A 22,539-nucleotide genomic window follows, 5' to 3' on the forward strand; every position below is an offset into this window, starting at 1 on the left:
TTCATTGGGGGCCATCTGGAGAAGTCTGGCTCGGAGAACTGAGCCTCTGGGCACAGCATGACTGCAGATGGTCTCCCGGGGTCTGCACGTGGGGTGCCCCATGTGTGTCCTCGAGACGTCTCAGGAGATCCAGCCTCAAGGGTCCCTATGACAGGATGCAAAAAGGCCTTGCTCATCTTGGAGAGGATGACTGTGAAGTCCAGACAGACAACACTGGCTACAGAGCTGGAAGTTGGTCTCTGCAACGTTTGCTTTCAGGGAAAACAGCGTAAGTTCTCAGAAGCAAACGCTCCAAGACATTTGAAATATATACTGGGGAATTCTCAACCAGGGCCAGCTGCTGATTCTTTTAGACACGATGCGGGGAGTGGACCTGAGACGTGTTTTGTAGCTCACACAATCTGTTTGTCCTGGGGGAAGTGGGGAAGCATTTCCTCCCTTCATTTGTTCCATGGGTGCCTACCTCTATGGTACTGCACAGGGTCCTGGGGAGAGACGCAGTCACTGCTCCCAGGAAGCCCACAAGGATTCAAAATTTTAGAATCCTGGAATTTCTCATTAATGAAGAAACCTTAAAGGAAGATCCCCTGGAAGAGGGCATGGCAGCCCACTCCAGTATTCTTGCCTGGAGAATCCCATGGAAAGAGAAGCTTGGTGGGCTATAGTCCATGGGGTCACAAAGAGTCAGACACAACTGAGTGACTAACACTTTCACTTGAAAGATAATAATTTCTTATCATTCTTTACCTATTTCTGTCATAGACATCTTTGAGAAACTAATGGAAACCCAGGGATGCTGTCTCCAGCGAAACACCTACACACGTGTACACGCTTGCGTGCATATGCGTGCAGATACATAGATAGGTACATACACACAGAATCTTGCATATAAGTAATTTCACAGGTTTATAGACCCCTGAAGCCCCGCTCATGAAAACTTCTTGTCCCTCAGCCCTACTGGTCAACTGTGTGACATCCCCTCCCCCATGCTACTCACCTCCTAGGAAAGTCTGGAGACCCTCAGAGGCGAGTTGGGTAAAGATTACACAGTGTGGTACTCTCAGAAGAGGCTGTGATTTTCTTCCACTTGTGAAGCGACTGGAGCAAACCAAGAAGCTACTCATCTCAGGCCCTAGGCAAGATTTTGAAATGTGCTGGGGTGATGTTACTAGAAAGATCTATTTTTCTTGATGTGAGTCTTAGTGAAAAATATAGGCAAGATTAATAGTGTTATGGGTCAGCTTTGGTTTATCCAAAAACAAATATACCTAGAACCCCATGGAATTGGTGTCATAGCCCAGGAGTTGGAACCCTGACTCCCCGACTTGGGTGACTTTGGACACATTATTTAATTTGTTTGTGCCTCAGTTTCTTTCTGTCTAAAATGGGCTTGGCAGTAGTACCTATTCCATAGCACTTTTGTGAGAATTAATTTAGCTGAAGTAGATCACCCGCCTAATGAGTATAAAACACCCATTGGCTCTAATTAAGTGCCAAACATCATATGGAGTGTTTGACATGCTTTGTCTCATTTCACGGTCCCACAAACCCCGATGGCACTGTCATCCCATCAAGGAGAAGGCTGAGTGTCAGAGAGGAACTATCTATCTGTGTAACCCAGAGCTAGTAGCAATGTCAGGACTTTAAGCCAGGTATATCTGGGTATATCTCCTCTAAGTTGAACTACAAGGCTTCAATGTGAGTTGGTGCCAGGGAGTGGATTACACAGGTCTCTTGGTGAGCACGTTTTTTTGTGGTCTTCCCGACAGGCCACTGATAGAGCTCTTCCCACATGGGCAGTGAGATCCCTGGGTGCCGGGCCCATGGTTCCTCTGTCCTCCTGGCAACTGCATCATAACAAACACTCTTCCTCCTTCAGATGCCACCCTGAATCTGAAAGTGGCCTCCAACCATTAGTGTTACCCATCAGATCTCTCAGAGGGAGGAACATGGGATCACTCCTTTATTTCATGATTTATTGGAGACCAGAGGGTCCAGCGGAGAGCAATCTTGATTCATGTCCAGCTGGACAGGCTTATTGGAGAGATGCATTTGGCCATTTACTATTAGGCCCTTGAGTCACGGCAGCTCCTGGATCACAGAGATCTCTGTTTATCCAGAGCGATGCCCAGATATCTGGGGAGTCCTGCCTTGCTACAGGTGTTGGCAGTGTGGCCATTGCCAGGGACACAGGAGGCTGTCCTGTGATTTGTGGTCCATGGCTACTCATGCCTCAGCCTTGCTCTAACTTAAACCTTGGGATATTTCTGGCTCTACATGGGGGAGGTTGAGAGTGCATAAAATGTTTTGTAAATTAGGTTTAGAAGTAGTGGCCTGGTGGTTAATCCTGTGGTCTCTTGGTGCCCAGACTGGCTGGGTTTGAATCCTAGCTCCATCATTGTGAGTTCTGTGAACCTGGGCACGCTTCTTCCCCTCTCTGTGCCTCAGTTTCTGTATCTGGAAAGTGGGGACAATAATATTACCTACCGTATACGGATAAAATGAGTTGCTGCGAAGTTGCTTCAGTCATGTCTGACTCTGTGCGACCCCGTAGATGGCAGCCTACCAGGCTCCTCCATCCTTGGGATTCTCCAGGCAAGAACGCTGGAGTAGGGTGCTATTTCCTTCTCCAATGCATGAAAGTGAAAAGTGAAATTGAAGTCGCTCAGTCGTGTCTGACTCTTCGTGACCCCACGGACTGCAGCCTACCAGGCTCCTCCGTCCATGGGAGTTTCCAGGCAAGAGTACTGGAGTGGGGTGCCATTGCCTTCTCCATAAAATGAGTTAATACTTGTCAAATGGGTAGAAGAATGTCTGGCCTATACATCATAAGTGCACAATATGTGTTAACAGCTATTATTGCTGTTAGTATTACTAATACCCTTTGGGGGTAGTAATTTCTGCTTGTGTAAGTGTTAAGGAAGTGTTGGAAAGTCTTCATACATTTTGAAGACTTAACGGATACACAACCCTGAAAGGCTTGGTCCTTTTTAAGGCATGAGGGACCCAGAGGGGAGGAATATGAATACTCTTGACCTGAAATGAAGGTTTTGGAACCGTCTTTGGAATTCCCAGATGGCTGAATGCCATCAGGGCTAGGATAGAACCTTTTTTATGTGTGAGATTAAGATGAATATAAGCTGTGGAATCCTCACATTGCATAGAATTTCTTCATTCATCCAGCAGCCCCTTTTCTGAGATCTACTGCACACCTTGTTTAATCTTCGTGTTTCTAGGAAGGCTGAAGCTAGATTTTATCCATGCTTTCCTGTCTTGGCTGACCATAAGCACACACCACACACACTCACTATTCTCATGCACACGTAGAGACACCCTCACACTTGCGTGTGTGTTGTCTATCAAGGGATGTTGTTTGCTCCTCGTGGAACTCAAGAGATTTTATTCACAAGTATCAATCTGAATGGTTCCTTTCGTATTTGCATATTCTACATGCCAGGTGGCAAACTCAAATTTATGTTAATAACACAGAAACTGCCATTTAGCTCCAAGCCACCGTCCATGCCTCAGACTTTATATTTAACCTGGGAGTGACGGCAGCCACCCGGCTGCATGCTGACGGCCACGCCCTGCCTCTCCTGGCATCTGCTGAGATCTCTCCTAACAGTCTCACCTCCAAGAAGCTGATTGGGAGGCTTTGTTTCTCTTTTGTAAGCTACACACAGAGGGCCTCCGGAAGGACAGTCACCCAGCGCAACAGTTTCTCTTGGCAAAGATTGGCCAACCGAAGCCAAAGCTGAAAATGTCAGTAAAAACAAACAGAATTTCAAAAGCGCCTTGTCCGTTCCCCTCCTCTGTGCTCCTCTAGCCTCATCAGCCAAGCGTTGTGTGAGTGGCTTCCGAAGGACATCATTAGACCAGAAAGGAAATCCCCCAAACACGTTTGCTCCATCTCACCTAGTTCTGACACTTTTTTAAAAGCATCTCTGCACTGATGAAACAAAAGGAAACCACTTGATACTGCCTTATGTCTTCTCAAAGCTCCATTTCTTCTTTCACTATGTTCAGAATCGAGAAAGATTGTGGCGAGGCTTCACAGTTCTCTTATCATCTCGGTTTGTACTTTGTCAGACACTGTTTTCTCATGGTTGGAAGCTACTTCCTGCTCAGAGAGGAGAGAGCACTTGTTGTCCTTACAGTTCCATTAACACCGATCCTATCTTCGTCATTAGGTCACAGTTGTTCAGGCGTGTCCCTCCAGAGTGAAGACTGGCTCTAATGACATGAAAGGATTCCTGAGCACACAGGAATAAGTGGATCAGAGTGTGGGTTTTGGTGTTAAACAGACCTGAGATGGAATTCCAGCTCTGCCACTTAATTGCTGGGTGACTTTGGGAAGTCATTTCCTTTTTCTCAGCTCCAGTTTCTTCACCTATGAATAATATGTATATAACTTACCTATAAGTCACCTCGCAGGCTTCTTGAAAGATGATGCCTCACAGAACCCCAAAGAATCTAGGTACCCAGGGACACTGCAGTCACAGGCATCCCCACCCTGGCTATCAGCTCGGAACTGTATTGCTGAAACAGAACAGCTGGGATTCAGGAAGGCAGCTACAGGCTCTGGACAGCAATCCTCACTTCCTTGGGCAGCTCACTTTTCTGAGCCTCAGTTTTCTCAATGATGTGCTCAGTCGCTCAGTCGTGTCTCTCTGTGGTCCCATGGACTGTAGCCAGCCAGGCTCCTCTGTTCGTGGTATTCTCCAGGCAAGAATACTGGAGTGGGTTGCTGTTTCCTCCTCCAAGAGATCTTCCCAACCTAACGATCGAACTCAGGTCTCTTGTCTCCTGTGTTGGCAGGTAGGTTCTTTATCACTAGCGCCACCTGGACAGAATGTACAAGTGGTGCTACTTTCCTGCGTTTTATCTCAGATTTAAGCATGAGGCAGCAATGCTTTGACATGCTGCAGTGAAGGTGGAAGGCTCTGGCCAGTAGGGAAGATTATTTGGCTTTGCAATGAGGCTACTCCAAAACAAAGTTCTTACCCTTTCCAAATGATGGATGCAGAACAATCTAACTGTTTCTTTTCATCCCACAGATCTGAATATAACCTGCCGATATGCAGGCGTATTCCACGTGGAGAAGAATGGTCGCTACAGCATCTCCAAGACTGAGGCTGCCGACCTCTGCAAGGCCTTCAATAGCACGCTGCCCACCATGGCCCAGATGGAGGTGGCCCGGAGCATAGGGTTTGAGACCTGCAGGTAAGGGACCAGCACCCACCTACGCCCCAACTAAGCCCACTGAGGAAGGCAAGCTGCCTGGGTCCAGGGGGCGGGGCTTAGACCTGGAAGCGTCCTCTCTGACAGCTGAATGACTGGTTGCCTGAAGAGTTGGCCCCACCCATGAATTTGGGCAAGTCAATCTGGAACCAGTATGACTAAAATTAAGGCCAGCTAAAGACATCTTTGTGAGTCACAGCGGGGTTTCCCAGGGGAGGCTTTAAAGGTCGCAGGTTGGAATCCACTTGCTTGAACCCTCCTGTCAACAGCGCGTGCTCTGGGCTTTGAAGAAGCCGGCAATATCATTGTCAGAACCACAAGGAATTGAAAAACCAAGTAACTGTTTAAGATAAGTCCGTGCCTGGTGGAGCCTTGACCCCGTAGACTTGGCTGAAGCAGGTTTTTCAAACTATTTTTCTCTCTTTTGATTTTGATTCTCTTTTGTGTTGCTCTGATTTGGGAGAAAAGGGCATGAAAATTATTAAGATGTATATTATTACAAGTGATTGCAAAGCAGTGAGAGGAGTTGAAGGAGGCCTCCTGAGCTCCTCCTACTGGACCTCGCGGTGCTCAGGGGGCAGTCCTTAGGTCCTTTTGCTCCAGGATGTTCACAGCAGCCTCGCCTGTGTGTGCACACTCAGCTGCTCATTCGTGTCTGACTCTTTGCGACCCCATGGACTGTAGGCTGCCAGGCTGCTCTGTCCATGGAATTTTCCAGGCAAGAATACTGGAGTGGGTAGCCAGGGGATTTTTCTCACACAGGGATTGAACCTGCATCTCTTGCATCTCCTGCGTTGGTAGGTGGACTCTTTACCACTGAGCCACTTGGGCAGCCCTCAGAGCAGGCATGGCCCTTATTTTCTGAATTTTTTTTATGGCCCTGTGGTAAGCGGTGCACATTAAGAGCAAGCAGTGGTGACCACTGTGGTGAGGTGTTTGCGTTTGGTTTGTTTTCATGAGAAGAAGCCTAGGGAATCTGGACAACTTCGGTCCAACGTTTCCACCCCATCCTGCAGCCGCCCCTCTGCACTTCCGCAATGTGAGGTTAGGTAACACGTTCTCTTTTCTCATTAACATGCTCATATACAAACACAGGCTGCTCATATACAAACACAGGCTGCAGAACTCTTTGGAAACCATTCAATGTAAGCTAAGTGCATCTATCCCCTGTCCTTGGGTAAGGCACCTATAGTCTGGGTGGGAACTGAGACTCTGAGGAAAATGAACTGAGCCTGATGAGGAAAATGAAGCATCTTTTCAGTTTTTCTAATATTGTGACCCCTAGCCATGCTTGGCTAGTGACATCTAATTAAAATTAAATAATATCAAAACTTTGGCTCTTGGTGGCACTAACTATGTTTCAAGTGTCTAATTAGCCACAAATGCCTGGCAGCTGCTTTATCAGACAACTGAGATTATAGAATGTTTCTATTTCACAGAAAGTTCTATTGAGCAGCTTTGCTCTGAAGCAAAGAGCAGATGTGTGCAGACATCTGTGTTCCAGCAGGGTCTGCTGCTAAGTCACTTCAGTCATGTCCGACTCTGTGCAACTCCATAGATGGCAGCCCACCAAGGCTCCCCCATCCCTGGGATTCTCCAGGGAAGAACTCTGGAGTGGGTTGCCATTTCCTTCTCCAATGCATGAAAGTGAAAAGTGAAAGTGAAGTCCCTCAGTCGTGTCCAACCCTCAGCGACCCCACAGACCACAGCCTACCAGGCTCCTCCGTCCATGGGATTTTCCAGGCAAGAGTACTGGAGTGGGGTGCCATTGCCTTCTCTGCAGCAGGGTCTGGGAGAATATAAAAGGAGCAGATAGCTCAGGTAGCTTCTGAACTTGAGGTGTAGGCTGCAATGCAGGAAAGTTAATTAGCATGTCCATTTATTCTATTCCTAAGGCTAATTATTTAACTATGGCCCTGACTAGGCCAGTGGCCTAAGAAAGTGGATTTTGTAAGCTGAATTTTGATTGTGAAATGCAGGCAAGGCAAACTTATGAAATACGGAAATGTTCTTATATGCTGAGAACAAGGGAAGTTCTTACTGTGCCCTGTGGCCAATCGTCCAACCCTTAGATGCTGGACAAAGGGCTTCTCAGGTGATTCAGTGGTAGAGACTATGCCTGCCAATGCAGGAGACACGAGTTTGATCCCTGGGTTGGGAAGATCCCCTAGAGGAAGAAATGGCAACCTACTCCAGTATTCTTGCCTGGACAAGAATGGACAGAGGAGCCTGCAGGCTACAGTCCATGGATTGCAAAGTATTGAACATGGCTTAATTGACTGAGCACAGCACAGACCCCAGCTCATCTGTGGGTATCCCTGTCTTAATCCTCAGACTGCACCAGGAGTTGGTTGTATGACTCCACTTTGGAAAGTAAGCAACTGAGGCTTAGTTCTGCAGCCTATCCTGGGCCACATCACTTGCCTGGGGAGGAGTCTAGACTCCAGGCCAGCTTCTGAGCCCAGGGCAAGATTTAATGACACAGCCCTCCTGAAGAACTGAGAGCAAAAGAGAGATGAAAGTCTGCTCCATGGATGGATTTGCTGAGTATTTCTTTTCTTCCTGGGAACAGCAACCTACTCATATAATGTGTGTGCATGTGTACTAAGTTGACTCATGTAGTATACACACATAAAAGTTTTAATATCCCTAACTGATGGGCAGGGTAACGTATAAAACCTACAGTCAACACAATGTGGTAAAAACCTAGGAATAATTTACAGAGGGAATTGTAACTTCTAGAATGTCAGTGTTATACGGACTAGCAGAATGTGATGGGAGTAAAATGGGGAGTGGGCTCACCAGGAGTTTTATTATTTAAAAAAAAGCAAAGGAAAACTGTGCCAAAGAAATCTATCATTCCACCCATAGCTGGTTCTAAGTGTTGCAAAATGTATTTCCATAATTTCACTCAGGTAGCGATGAATCAGATACCTGCCATAGGACAGATGGGAGAGTCTCACAGGTGATGGGAAAACCTTAGCAGCTACTGTCTTCAGTCTGCCCCACCCTGATTAGTTGGGATCCTCAAATACATGGAAACGCATTAATATTTAATTGTGCCCCTCCCCCCGCCAAGCTCACGAGTCTATGGAGAAACCAGTCTGGCCATGCAGATGAGGAATTAGTCATGTCAGCCTTTGCAGTTTAGACATGATGAGTTAAAGGTGCTTAGAAATTTCAGACTCACAGCCATTTCTGTGGGTCTTGCAGGGCGATGCAATACATACTGTCGCCCCTGGCGGGAAAGATTGAAGGGATTTGGGCATTGCATTTTCAAAAGCCTGTTGGATTTAGTGCTCTCCTTTTCCCTTGCAAATGGTATTTTCTCAGCCCACACCTCATTTTTTGAAGCATTTTACGTTTGAGAGAAGTCATGCGGTAAGTATTCAACCACCAGGATGCTAATCAGAGGCTGGGTACTATATGTTGTATCTGAAAAGGATACACTTGTTTTCTCCAGCATGCTCCCAGAAACACCATGATGGGATGGAGGAGTTTAAGCACTTCTCTGACTGTTGTTTCTGGAAAATTCCTGAGCTAATGAGGCTTTGCTACTACTTAATCAATAGTGGCAAAAGTTGCTCAGTCATGTCTGACTCTTTGCAACCCCATGGACTATACAATCCATGGAATTCTCCAGGCCAGAATACTGGAGTGGGTAGCCTTTCCCTTCTCCAGGGGAGCTTCCCAACCCAGGGATCAAACCCAGGTCTCCCGCATTGCAGGTGAATTCTTTACCAGCTGAGCCACCAGGGAAGCCCAAGAATACTGGAGTGGGTAGCCTATCCCTTCTACAACGGATCTTCCCAACCCAGGAATTGAACTAGGGTCTCCTGCATTGCAGGTGGATTCTTTACCAACTGAGCTATGAGGGAAACCCATTAATCATTAGTACTCGCATTTTAATGACCATCAATTTACTTCCACTGGCAGTGGAATCATGCCTGAGATGTTCGTGGGACAAGAGGCATTGTATCTGGCATATATTAATTAATAAAGTGGCCCAGTGGGTAAAGAATCTGCCTGCAGTGCAGAAGACTCAGGTTCAATCCCTGGGTTGGGAAAATCCCCTGGAGAAGGAAATGACAACCCACTGCAGTATTTTTGCTTGGAGAATTCCATGGACAGAGGAGCCCGGCTATAGTCCATGGGGTCGCAAAGAATCAGACACGACTGAGCGACTTTCACAAGTTTAGAACAATGAAGTCTGGAATGAGGGAATCGCAGAAAAAGATGAGACCAGGAAAGAAGAGGAAGATAGATATGGGAAGGATATGGGTTTGTGATTTATGAACTGAGATGAAAAGCCACCTAGTTCCCAACTGATGGGAGCCAGTAGTTTTCTGTATTTTCTGGCAAATAGGAAGGTAATGGCGGGCCAGAGTGGATCTCACATGGTAAAGGGTCATTTTATCTGACTTTGGCTTCCCTCTGCTCATTCAAACTGATTGCTGATCACAAATTTCAATGACAATGGATTGATTTTTTAAAAAATTTTACAGAGCTCCAAGAAAATCACTTTGTCAGCCACGTTGGTCCCTTTCACTGTCCCTCTGTTGTTGTTTTTGGCTTTTGTGTAACTCAGTTGTTGAAAACTCTGACATGCCTAGGGGTGGGTGAGCAGAAGGAGGTTTTGTACTGCATGAAACGGCCTTGGATGGGATTTTATGAAGTCCCTAACTACACTGCTGCAGGTGGATGACCTCTGGTTTTCTTTTGCAGGTACGGGTTCATAGACGGGCATGTGGTGATTCCCCGGATCCACCCCAATTCCATCTGTGCTGCGAACAACACAGGGGTGTACATCCTCACATCCAACACCTCCCAGTATGACACGTACTGCTTCAATGCCTCAGGTTGGTCCCAAGTGGGTCGGCTTTAAGTCCTGGGCAGCTTTTGGCCAGCCAGCCTTCAGCAGCATGGCTGAAAGTCTCGGCTTCAGTGGGGATGCATGCAGCCTCCATTCACATAACAGATGCTTGATGCATATTTCATCAGTAGTAAAAAAGAGTCTTGTCTCCAGGGTGCTTACCTGCTATGTTGGAGAGGCCAACAGTAAGCAAATACATATGAAATCACTTTCATGAAGTTAGACAGTGACAAGCGTTGTAAAAAAAAAGCAGAGCAAGGGACTACAGAGTGCTAGGGGTGCTTTTTTTCTGAGAAGATAATCAGAGAGAGTGCCCATGAGGAGGTGGGTGTGGGAGAGCCCTGATGGGAGCGAGGGAAGGAAGCCACGGCGTAGTGGACAGCCGTGGACAGCCATGCACAGCCAGGTCCGTGGGAGCATCAGGGCATGTGCTGACAATGGCAAGGAGACATAAAAGGTGCAGGTTCGATCCCTGGGTGGGGAAGATTCCCTGGAGAAGGGCACAGCAACCCACTCCAGTGTTCTGGCCTGGAGAATTCCATGGACAGAGGAGCCTGGTCCGCCAGGCTATATAGGGTCTGCAGTCTATAGGGTCACAAAGAATCGGACACGACTAAAGCGACTTAGCAGGCACGCACAGGCCAGTTACCACTGAGACTTTTCTCCCTGCCTTTCTTTTTGCCCATAGGGTTGGGCTTATGTTCAGAGAAGGGAGTGAACAGTACTGATGAACCTTCCTCTACTTTGGGGAGGTTAGTTCCATTGAAAAGTTTGAGAAGTCCTGGGGGATATTGCTTGCCAAAGTAGCTGCAGTAAAGTTCAAAGCAATGGGTTTCATTTTCTTGTATCCAAATTTACTCAATATGTTAGAGTGTTTTTTATCAATTTTCTATATGTTTTAGTGATCAATGATACACGTTCAGTATTGTGCTGGGCAGAGTAGAGTGAGAAGGAACCAGAGGCCATCTTTCTTGTCTCCAGAGTTAATCTTGTTGAAATCATGAGATGAAAAATAAAGGAGCTAGGGAAGAATGTTTATCTAAGGAGAAATACGTTCTAAATGTCTTGGATTAGAGTTGGAGGATGATGAGGGTGTTAAGTGGGTGACAGATGTTGATAACCTTCTGCTCTGTGCCAGGGATCACATTGGAAAGATCCTTGAATCCATCTGAGCCTGAGGCCGCTCAGCAGGTGGTCAGGGCCCAGTGATGTGATCCTCCTTGCAAACTTGCCACAGGGACCAAAGCCAGCCCCATCTTAGCAGATACCTTCTATAAGCTTAAAATGTCGGCAGTATTTTTTGTAAAACATGGCCTGTGGTTGACAAATGAGAATACAGCAGGCCCTGGAAAGGCTTCATGGTGTTTATTGCCTCTTTTCTCAGTGGTCAGGCTCAGCACTGGTGACTTCTGTGTTGATACAGAAAACTGACCTGAATTAGTTCATTTTTGAAGTTTACTTTCAGTAAAATGCCCTTTTCTCTTTGGAAAGGAGAAATTTAGGGGCAAGATTCTACATTCATCTGTTTATTTATTCATTTATTCAACATGTATGTACTGGGCACTCAGGAAGCTGTCTGTCCATCTGTCACTGAGCGATTGGCTAGACTGAATAATTAACATTTCTCTTGGCTATTTTGGTGTAGTGGAGGCAAGGTTTATGAGATACAATGTATCAGGAGGCTCACTTCAGAGTCTTTCTAACAAATCCTTCAGTTCAAGGAAACTCCACAGGCTTGATTCTTTCAGCAGTGTGATGCTCATTAAACAGAATGAAAGGCTGTCCAATGAGGCCCTGTATCTGACATGGGAGCACGAATGTATTGCACATTTGGGTCACCATCCATCTTAGTATGCCTGCCAGATTTGATATTCTTTATAAAAGTTAGGGTGAATTGGAGCATGAAGGGACTCCATTCTAACAAATGCACTAATCATTTGCAAAACTGCCTTATTGGTTTTGACATCATGCTTCATTCTCTTGCAACTTTATTCCTGGAAATTTCCAGTGCACTACTGTTACCTGCAATTGTCTTTGAATTTGGGGGAGGTGGTGTTGGAGAAGACTCTTGAGAGTCCCTTAGACTGTAGGGAGATCCAACCAGTCCATTCTAAAGGAGATCAGCCCTGGGATTTCTTTGGAAGGAATGATGCTAAGGCTGAAACTCCAGTACTCTGGCCACCTCATGAGAAGAGTTGACTCATTGGAAAAGACTTTGATGCTGGGAGGGATTGAGGGCAGGAGAAGGGGACGACAGAGGATGAGATGACTGGATGGCATCACTGACTCGATGGACGCAAGTCTGAGTGAACTCCGGGAGTTTGTGATGGACAGGGAGGCCTGGCGTGCTGCGATTCATGGGGTCGCAAAGAGGTGGACACGACTGAGTGACTGAACTGAACTGAACTAATTCCATCCTTGACATTAAGAAGTCATAATCCTGTTTCTGGGTTTGTGTAACATAACAGTTAAATCAGAAACATCTCATGGGTCAGGTCAGTTTCTGGTGGTGTCCCCAAAATAGATCCTGTAGATACTTTGCAGGATCTCCCAGGTTGGCTGTTTGTCGTGATTTTCAAATGAGGGAATCACTGGGAATTTTTTGAAAACAGCAGAAGTCTAAAGAAATACTATTATTGTCTCCCATGACCTGCAGATTCCTCAAAAGCAGACAGAAATGTTCATCTTTTGCTCCTTGTTTATTCTGTGATCCGTCGTATGTACTGAGTTAATGCTTAAAATGAATAAAGAACTGATAGGCCTGAAACTTCCTTTCATTAATTCTTAGCCATTGTCATTCAGGGTTGATAAGAGTGTTTCTTGACTTGTTTGTATTTGCAGACCATTTGTGGGGGGGAGTTAATATCTTAGATATGTTTACCAGAAGAATAGACTGTAAGAAAATTATATTGGTGGTTTTTTTTCCCTCCATTCATTCAACAAAGATTTTGGTGCCTCTCTAGCCCCATGATACATAAATGTTCTTGGCAAGAAAGATAAAGTTACTGCTTATCTTGTGGAGTTTCCGTATTTCTATGGAGGTGGCTGGGTGGCAGGGGGTAGGGGATAGGAGATGTGCTATGAACAGGACAGTTTCAGCTAGTGGTGAGCAAGAAGACATGAGAGAGAACAGCTCTGCAGTGGTGATGGGTGTTGGGGGTGGTGAGGGGCTAGCTTAGACTGGATTATGAGGAATGACCTTACCAAGGAAGTGACATTCTCTTTGAAGAGTCTCTCTTCTGAGAAATCTTTTAATCAGCCCTTGCAAGAATGGTTATTTTTAAAACCTGCTTTTCTCTGGTTGAGTGTATAAAGCTGCCAGGTGTTTCCATTATGATGGCAAAGGATAGGCAAGTAAAGGGCACCATGCCCTTTATATGTGGGAAAATATGCTCCTAGGAACTGGGGAGCAAGCAAACTCTGCTTTGTTAGACTTGTGTGTTTGTCTAAGTCATAAATACCCAGTGATTTATGGCAGGACATTCAAAATACTTGTGATAATAGGCTCCTTTGTAATAGCAGTTTGCCTGCCTGCCTCCCTCTGTCCATCCATCCTTCCTTCCATCGATCCATCGATCCATCCATCCATTCACCCATCCATCCATTTATCTATCCATCCATCCATCCATCCATTTATTCATCCATCCATCCATCCATCTACCAACCATCCATCCATTTCTTTGTTCTGTCCTCTTTTCCAAGAAACAATTCTAGAAGAAACTAACCTAAGAAATCAGTTTTCCATTTCATTAGTTAAAGCACGTGCACACAAACACACACACACACGTATAAAAACTATAATACACAACTGAATCCAGCCTTCCTGTAACAGCGAAGCCAGCTTAAAGCTCTCTGAGTTTTTAGAGCTTAACCAAGGTCCAGTTATGGAATAGAGCATTTAAGCAGGAATGGAACTGTTGGTTAAAGCATTCTGCAGGCTCCCTACAGTGCTCAAGGGATGGCTGGCAGGGGGAAACTTTCAGAGTTTGCTTTCAAAGGGCATTAGACAGTGCTTCTCAAAGAGCTGCTCTCATAACATCTGTGGGTGATCAGGTAGGCCCAACGTACAGTCAGAAATTGTTATTCCCAAAGAAGGGAGGAAGTAGAAGATAAATGGAAGGGAGAAGAAAAGGAAGTCAGAAGTGTCTGTGATGATATAAGCCAAAACAGAAGCCTCAGAAAATATTCTGGGCACCTGGACCAAAGGTGGACAACCTCGGAAGCTGTACAGTTAGAAGTATGTTATTCAGAATAGGCACTTAGGGGATTAGTTAAATGCATTAATAATACATTAATAAAAAGAAAAAGATTGGTTTTTTAAAAAAACATGCCTACAAAGTAAGTTCTATGTGGATTATGATAGTCTTTAGAGTCTCATGCTGTTCGTGCTGATAAGTATTTGATTGCATTTGCCAGCCATGTTTTCCCATTGTTTCTGCAGATTATTGGGGTTACATGTAATTTCTTCATTATAGTTCATACATTTCTTTAGCACTTTTTGAAGTGCTTCCCCTGTTAATTTTATAATACGTTTAAAAAATAACTTCTAATGTATGCCTCAATAAAGAAAGACCATGTCTATCTTACCACCATTGTATCAACCAGCCTTCTATAATGCTTGGTATAGAGCATATACATTTGTTAATGAATGGATATGTTGGCGTGGGGACCTTCTAAAGATGTATGAAGTAAAATAGAAGCGAAAAAATGCATCACCAAGGTCAGAGAAGTTCCTAGGTGACTTGGTCAAGTTTAGGAAAATGATCTGGGCTAAGTTATAGCGAAAGTCATCCTAGCAAAGAGAAATGGACATCAATTAGGCTTCTGGTTTTTAGCGTTCTCATGTCTTTTTTCTTTTCTACTTCATAGCTCCACTTGGAGAAGACTGTACCTCAGTCACGGACCTGCCCAATGCCTTTGAAGGACCCATTACCATAAGTATGTATCTCTTCTAACCTTGACGGAGTTTTCCCCTTCTTGGGGAAAAGATCAGGTGCATTTCTTGTTTCATATTTGAATGGAATCGCACTCATTTCCTTAAGGCTAAAGACAGGGCTACAGTTTACTGTCCCTTTATTGCTATATGGTTTACCCCGATACATTCATTGTTCCTGAAACATCAGTCACCTGAGAACTGCTTTCACATTTTTTGGCATCTCTGTGGACACAGCACTGTCATTTACTTGATATTTTTCCTTTATTTGACCCATTATTTTCTACTTAAAAAGCATTAATATAACTCCAAATGGAAAGCCAATACCTCTGGTTGTAAGTAAAAGGTAACCTTAGAAATAAATATAAATGTAAGAAAAATTAAATAATATTCTTAAATTCTAGCTGTTGAAGGCTCCGAGTCTGAGCCATGTTCCCTTTCTCAGAGGGAGGGATTAATAGGTGTTAGAGGTAGGGACATTCTGGCCTCCCACATTTTCTGTTTGATTCAACTGGAGTATTTAAAAATGATAATAAGAATGCAAACTTCTTGATATGTGTTTCAACGTTATTTACACTATGTCGACCTAAAATCTTCCTGATTATCCTGAGAGATTGACACTGCAGAAAACACAGTATTTCAGCCAGAACTTTCAAATAGGTCAACATGTTAACCTTGATCTGATTGCCTCTGAGCCTCATGTTTTGAGAAGTATGACAGTGATGAGGAGGCTGGATTTCTACCTCCTAAAAGCCAGACCCCTCGATGTCCAAGGTGGCAGGAGTGTTGTGGTGATGGGGACGAAAATCATGCCTGGCCCACACAGTTCCAGCTCCCCACGGCAGGAAATTGCCCCTGGCCTGTGCCGGACAGGAAGGGGCCGGCACCTGTGAAGTGCTCTGTCGGTGTCAGACCTGGTGTGAAATCCAAGTTCTCTACAATCTGGATGATCTGAGCCTCAGTTTTCTCATTTGAGTAATGAATCAACATATAAGATTTGTCATGAAACTTAAAAAAGTTAATGTGATCAATGCCCGGCCCATAGTAGATGCTCAATAAATGCCCCATTTGCTTGGTCCCAACAGATCTTTTTCTCCATGTCCAGACCTGTTCAAGTGTGGTCCTATTTCTTTATCAGATCTCCATCTGTGAGATGATTAGGGTGATGGAGACTTTGGATTTTTTACAAGTTATATTTGATTAATAGTTCCACTTGGACAAGATAGATGGACAAACAGAAGGAATCTTTAGTCCTGCCTACACCACATAGTAGAAAATCACTTCAGCTAAATGCACACTTGTGCAGTGAGTGACCTACACTTGAAGGCAACACATTTAGAAGAGAACTATGAATGAAGCCCTTCTCGCTCTTTCTCCTCATGTCATTCTAGTCATTTTCTTGTTTAAACCAAAGATTTTGATCTTTATATTCACTCCTGTGTCCTTATTTCAAGTTGAATTTCACAGATGGCAGAGCCTCTGTCAGTGTTTCAGCGTGCTGTTTTGTTAGCCAGGACTGGGGATTCATTGAAACTGGAAACATTTTCCCCTTAGAGAGAAAATCTAATTCTTCATGGATTTGCATACCTCAGAGGTCTGGTTCCAGACCACTGCAATGAAACGAACATTTTGATAAATTTGGGGGAGTTTCCCAGCACATGTAGATGTTACATTTACACTCTACTATAATCCAAGTGCACAATAGCATTGTTTTGGTTTTTTTTTAACAAATGTACATGCCTTAATTAATATTTTATTGCTAAAAAATGCTCACCATTATCTGACAACGAAGCGTTTCCACAAAGCTTCCATGTGGAAAACACAGTATCTGTGAAGCTCGGTAAACTGAAGTACTAATAAAGAAGTTATGTCTTGTATTCCCTGATGAGACTGATTGCCTCTTTGTCTCCTACTTTCTCAAAATAGATGGAATTAATAGCAACAAATATGACATGTACTTGAGAAGGAAGGGTAGGGACCAGGCAGGAGAATTACCGTTTATTGAGCACCAGCTCTGTTTTGAATACTAGGCTAAGTACTTTCCATACAGTGGATCATATAGCGCTTATAGAGGAGGTAGTCTCATTCCCACTTTACAAATGATGAAACTGAAGCTCAGAGGGTTGCCTACCTCGTCTAGAGCCACACAAAGCTGGGATTCAAACCTGGGGACGTCTAAATACACCCTCTCCCCCGCCTTCCCACTTCCAGAGTGTGTGTGTGAGTGGCCAGGGAGGGTTCACTGTCTCAGTGCATTATATAGTCACTTTGTTTTCCCCACTAGAGATGTAGTTAGCCGCTGTTTTGCTTAATAAAAAAAGAAAAATAGCTCTGAAGTCACTGTAAGATAAGCCACCGTCTTTCCTATAGTCAGAATACATCAGCTGTCAGGTTCTGAAAGTGGCTCCTCTGTCTTCCAGCTATTGTAAACCGCGATGGCACCCGTTATACCAAGAAAGGCGAATACAGAACGAACCCCGAAGACATCAACCCCAGCATCGTGAGCCCCAGCAGCCCTCCTGATGATGAGATGAGCAGTGGCTCCCCCAGCGAGAGAAGCACGTCAGGAGGCTACAGCATCTTCCACACGCACCTCCCAACTGCGTACCCACCCCCAGACCAAGACAGCCCCTGGGTCTCCAGCAAGCCAGAGAATACCTCGGATACCAGTAAGGAGAAAGAGTCCCTGTGCTTTCCGATAGCCATTCGCTCACAGGGATGTCTCTGGTCTATCTGAGGGACATGAACTTGTGTAGATAGCGTCTGTCTCTAGAAGGTGCTGACATGATTTGGGGAGGTGGCCTTCCGCAGTTGTCAGTGTGCTATATCGTTGACTGCTTCTGCTTATAAAAAAACTGTTTTTTCCATCTCTAAGAAGTACCGTACTGGAAATTCTTCAGAAGAACGTCCCTTGTTCTCTTGTCCCAGAGAAATGGTGACGGTTGAGACCTGATAACACAAGCTAGTTTCATTTTGGCGCATTCCCTTCTTGTTCTTACCCATTTATGGATAAAATTGTTTCCATAAAGTCGGGATCATAAAATATGCATACCATTTCATCTGCTACTTTTTTTTCAGGTTCATTTTATACGCTTAGGTTTTAACTTGATTTGTATTCATATTGTTAATTGGGTAATAATTAGTCATACTCTCGACTCATGATTTGCTAAACAATTCCTTTGTTTTTGGCCTAAGGGAGTGTATCTGAAGGAGTTATCTGATCAAATTAAATCTACTTATGGGTTTTATATCCGTCTCTAGTGGGGAAGGCTCTTCATGCTTGGTTGGTTATGTGAGTAACTCATTCTGGGGACTGCTGGAGTGCAGCTATTTAAGCTCTGCATTCAGTTTCTTTGGGGTTTGGCCCCGGAGTTTCACTTTCATTGGAAAGCGTGTACATCTTCCTCTGGTCTTCTTCTCTGCTTCCTTCTTTGCTTTTTCCCCTACGGTTTGTTTTAAAACAGGTTTCAAGATGGGCTGTGTTCCTTCTGTGGAGGATTATTCAAATTCAAACAGGCCTTGTGCCTCTTGAGCTCCTTTCCTAGTATGGTGTGGATCTTCTCTTCTCCTGGCTGCGGCTCTCGGGGGGTGAAATTCTGGTCTCCAGAGAGTGTGGCAGAAATGTCCTGGTTTGCCAGTGCTCAAGACGGGGCCCTTTTCTATTCTTCAGAAGCCAGGGCGATTTGTCAGAGCACTGTGATTTAACGTAAGGTCACTTTCTTGATGGTGTTTTAAATTTCTGTTAGCAGATTGCCGAGGGAAGGGCATAGATAAAGCTGGGATCCGGTCATTCTCCAAAGATTCTTCGAAGCATTTCAAACAGCAGATATTTTCAAATTTCCCATGATTTCCTAGGTTATTGGATCTCTGGAGACTGCGTTGCAGTATTGTCTGTAATCCTATGAACAATCCTTCTTTTAAAGTTTATTTGTTTTAATTGGAGGATAATTACCTTACAATATTGTGATTTTTTTTTTTTTTTTTGCCATACATCAACATGAATTGGCATAAGTATAACATATGTGCCTTCCATCCTGAATCCCCCTCTTACCTCCCTCCCCACCCTATCCCTCCAGGTTTGGACAACGCTTCTGGAGAGAAGCTTCTGCAAACCAAGCAGGTGGAGCTGCTAGTTACTTGCTCCTTCCTGAGTTCCCTGCCTTTCTAAAGTAACCACTTAGAAGGTGTTCAGGGAATGCAGTTTTAGCAAAAGCAACAATTAGTGGTCTTAGCAGGAAGCAGATCAAGGCAGTCTGAAAGTACCATTTCCCTCCAAAGAAGAAAATCGAGACAAAATGTATCTTGTGGGAACCAGATGAAACTAACATTAAGCTGCTGACAGCCTATAGAAAATAGTATTTCACATGTGCTTCAGGAAGGGCAATAAGGACGTTTTATAAACATTCATGGCAACATCCTTTAAGGACAGTAGCTTTTCTGCCTTAATCAGCAAACATATTTTTGAAGTCCTACAATGTATCAAGCGATTCTAATGCTTGGGACCCAGTGGTAAACACCATTAGAAGGTAATATTGAGGAAAAGGTAAGGATTAGTAACCTCATCTTTCATTCAACCAGTATTTGAGGTCTTCTCTGAGCCAGACAAAGCTCTTGTTACTGGGGACTCAGATGAATCTCCCTTCATGGAGCCTGTTTCCTATACAGAAATCCAGGGAATGATTTGGTTAAGTATGTTTACTTAACTAAAACACAGTTTAGCATTTGGGTTGAGAAAAGAATTGTGCTTTTCTCTTTCCAAAACACTTAGCTAAGTTTAAGTAGTGTAGGAGGAGACTTATATGTCTAGCAGAGTAAGTCCAGAGCCAACCTGAGAGTCGCTAGAGTGTTGTAGGATCCAGTAGGGCAATGCTGAATAAATTAGCTCACACGAAGAAAGGCGTCAAAGAAAACAAGCAGCCTGCTCAAGCGGCAAACTCGAGAACATTAGCACTGACAAGTTCCTGAACAAACCATATTTTCCAAGCCGACTGAGGAGAATCCCCAAGCCTCATAGCTATCGGACTGAGAGTTGGGACTTAGCGAGAGGGAGTGATAACAAAACCTCCCTAATGGATGCAGAAGGGCAGAGGTCAAGAGGAAGGCTGGCTGAACACCAAGAAGTGCATCTTTGGCTTGTGTGGTTGATTCCATCCTTAAGGGTCCTTGGTGGGTGGCAATAGGGAGAGCCAGTGAGAAAGACCATCTGGGAAGCGCTTGACTTCCAGCAAGCCTTTTATTATAAATGTTGTTTTTGGAAGTGCCTTTTTGCTATTGGTGATCTGGAATCATTTGGAATCCAGAAACTTAAACTAATTCAGGAAGCAGACTCTTGCCTTGGATCACTCTTATCTCCTTGTCTTCTGGGTGTAATTACATATACATGTATATTTATTATATGTATAATAACATATAATATAATAATATATTTATTATTATTTTTGGTCTAGCATGGTCTGCTTGTGTGGGGAAGAGTGAAAACTCTGCTGGCTAGGTGAGAGCTGATCACAGTTTCTCCAACTCTCATACACCTCCTTTTCGGAAGACAGAAATAATGCCTATTTCTGTCCTGCTCTTGTATGTTTACTTCCTGTTGGTTTCTACCGGATGTACTAGAGGGAGAGGGTGGCCAGAGTTCTGTACCTTTAATCAAGTTTCTGAGGTAAGAATGGGTTGTCTGCAGGTTTTCAGGAGGATGCCCAGGTTTAGCTGGGGCATCCGGCGTAAAATTGGCTCCTATCTCTCTAGTCCCTTTTATGCATATGTGTCCTTGTAGCACAGAACATACTGTGTAAGGAGTTGACATTTAATGTGTATAGAGTTAAAGCTTTTAATCTAGAGTTCATGGGCTTCCAGTAGGCTCAATGATAAGTTGTAAGGTATTCAAGAGCCACCAGAAAAAAAATACACAAAACTTTGAAAACATGTATGTATAGGCTCCCTTTTTTGAGGAGAGCAGCCGTAACTTATATTAGATTTTCAAAGAAGCATGTGACTCAAAATGATTTTTAAAAATCTCAACTGGCTTGGAGGTTTATCCTGATGATTTTTGCCATTCTTCAGGGAAACAGTCTGGACTCAAGTCCAACTTGAGAATCAAGTGGGAGATTTCAAAATTGCAAAATGACAATTTTTGCAATTGCCTTCCTCTAATTTGAATAGAATCCAGAATTTCTCTAACTTGGGAAGTTTTTGTTTCCTTTCTGAAAATGCATTCTGTATGAGAATTAAAAGTGACAGAAAGTGATAAATGGATTCTTGAGAAATCTTTATCTGATTTCAACACTTGGAAACACACCCTTTGCAGAGTTCCTGCTCAAGTATAAAGCTTGACTTGAGATTAATGAATGTGGGAGGAACTTGGAAATGCTAGTTGTCATTACAAGCTTCCTCAGGTAAAATGACAAAAAGATCCAAAAGTTACAAGCAAGCACCTCTAAAGATACTCCAAAAATAAATGAATGAAAGCAACTTTATGAAATGCTGCGTAGAAGGCTTCCAGTTCATGGCTGGGTCACCTAATCAAGTAGATGTAAAATCTCTTTTCCATCACAGGTTATTAAGTTGCTACTTGATTTTGTTCTCAGCCTGTATTCAGGGGGCTTCGTTTGAAGAATGAGTAACACTATATGGATAAGCATACTGAATTTGCATTTCTGATGTTGTCCTAAGATTCTAAGAGATCTGGGGGAGCCTGGAAAGATAAAATCAGGCCTCAATCTTCTCTAATCTTCATTCTATAAAATATGCACACATTTTATAGAGAGAGGACTGGGAGTAAAGTTTTTCTGAAAAGACCTCACTAAATGATGTTTTCATAATTGATCTGGTTTCTTCAACTTTGTACTCAAACCGCCATGCAGCAGCTCAGGAGCAGTATAATTGGATATGGTCTTGGTTTGGTAATTCACAGCCTAAGACTCGGGATCAAACAGCAGCAGTGACAGGGAAACTGTTACGTCTCTTGCGTCTCTATTGTCTTGAATGCCAAGCCTTTCAGTATTCAGGGAAAGGACCTCTTTATTATGTCAGAATTTCCTACTGATGCTCTGTCACCATCCTTAGGGAGAACAGAATCTGGCACCACTTTGTTTAATAGTGAGGCCAGTAGACCTGGGACATGACTGGATTCTGCTCAGTGTCGTACTTGTTTTCCTTCTGGCAACATGCACCTAGAATCAGAATTATTTTTCCTTCAGATCTTTGATTAAGAGATTCAATCAGAACACGTCCTCTTAAAAGAAGTCTATTAGAAAATGCATACTCCTGGTTTCCGCTGATCTGATTAACACAGAGAATAATAATAACAGAGGAAAATACTGATTTACAGATGGAAAGTGTAGGCCCCAGACAATTGTTTGGACATCTGCTATCTCAACTGTAAAGTGTAGGAAGTGACCTGTGCTTGATCTCAAAATCTAGGTTTCTAACAAGCTCCCTGGATGTTTGACTATTCATTCTAAGTAGCTAGTAGTCAAAGTGTTTTGACTTAAGA

The 22,539-nt window shown here is 43.9% G+C and overlaps 1 protein-coding gene across 14 annotated transcripts in view; it reads left to right on the forward strand.

Moving 5' to 3' along the window:
• Positions 1-22,539, forward strand: part of CD44 (CD44 molecule (IN blood group)) — a 106,283-nt gene that overhangs the window by 48,138 nt on the left and 35,606 nt on the right. For all 14 annotated transcript variants that reach the window (XM_069553683.1, XM_069553684.1, XM_069553688.1 and 11 more), the window contains 4 exons: positions 5,058-5,223; positions 9,967-10,100; positions 14,984-15,052; positions 17,468-17,716. In XM_069553683.1, coding sequence (XP_069409784.1) covers positions 5,058-5,223; positions 9,967-10,100; positions 14,984-15,052; positions 17,468-17,716 — 618 coding nt within the window. The remainder of the gene's footprint in view (positions 1-5,057; positions 5,224-9,966; positions 10,101-14,983; positions 15,053-17,467; positions 17,717-22,539) is intronic.

Source organism: Ovis canadensis, chromosome 15 (assembly GCF_042477335.2).
Source record: "Ovis canadensis isolate MfBH-ARS-UI-01 breed Bighorn chromosome 15, ARS-UI_OviCan_v2, whole genome shotgun sequence".
NCBI classification, from domain to species: Eukaryota; Metazoa; Chordata; class Mammalia; order Artiodactyla; family Bovidae; genus Ovis; species Ovis canadensis.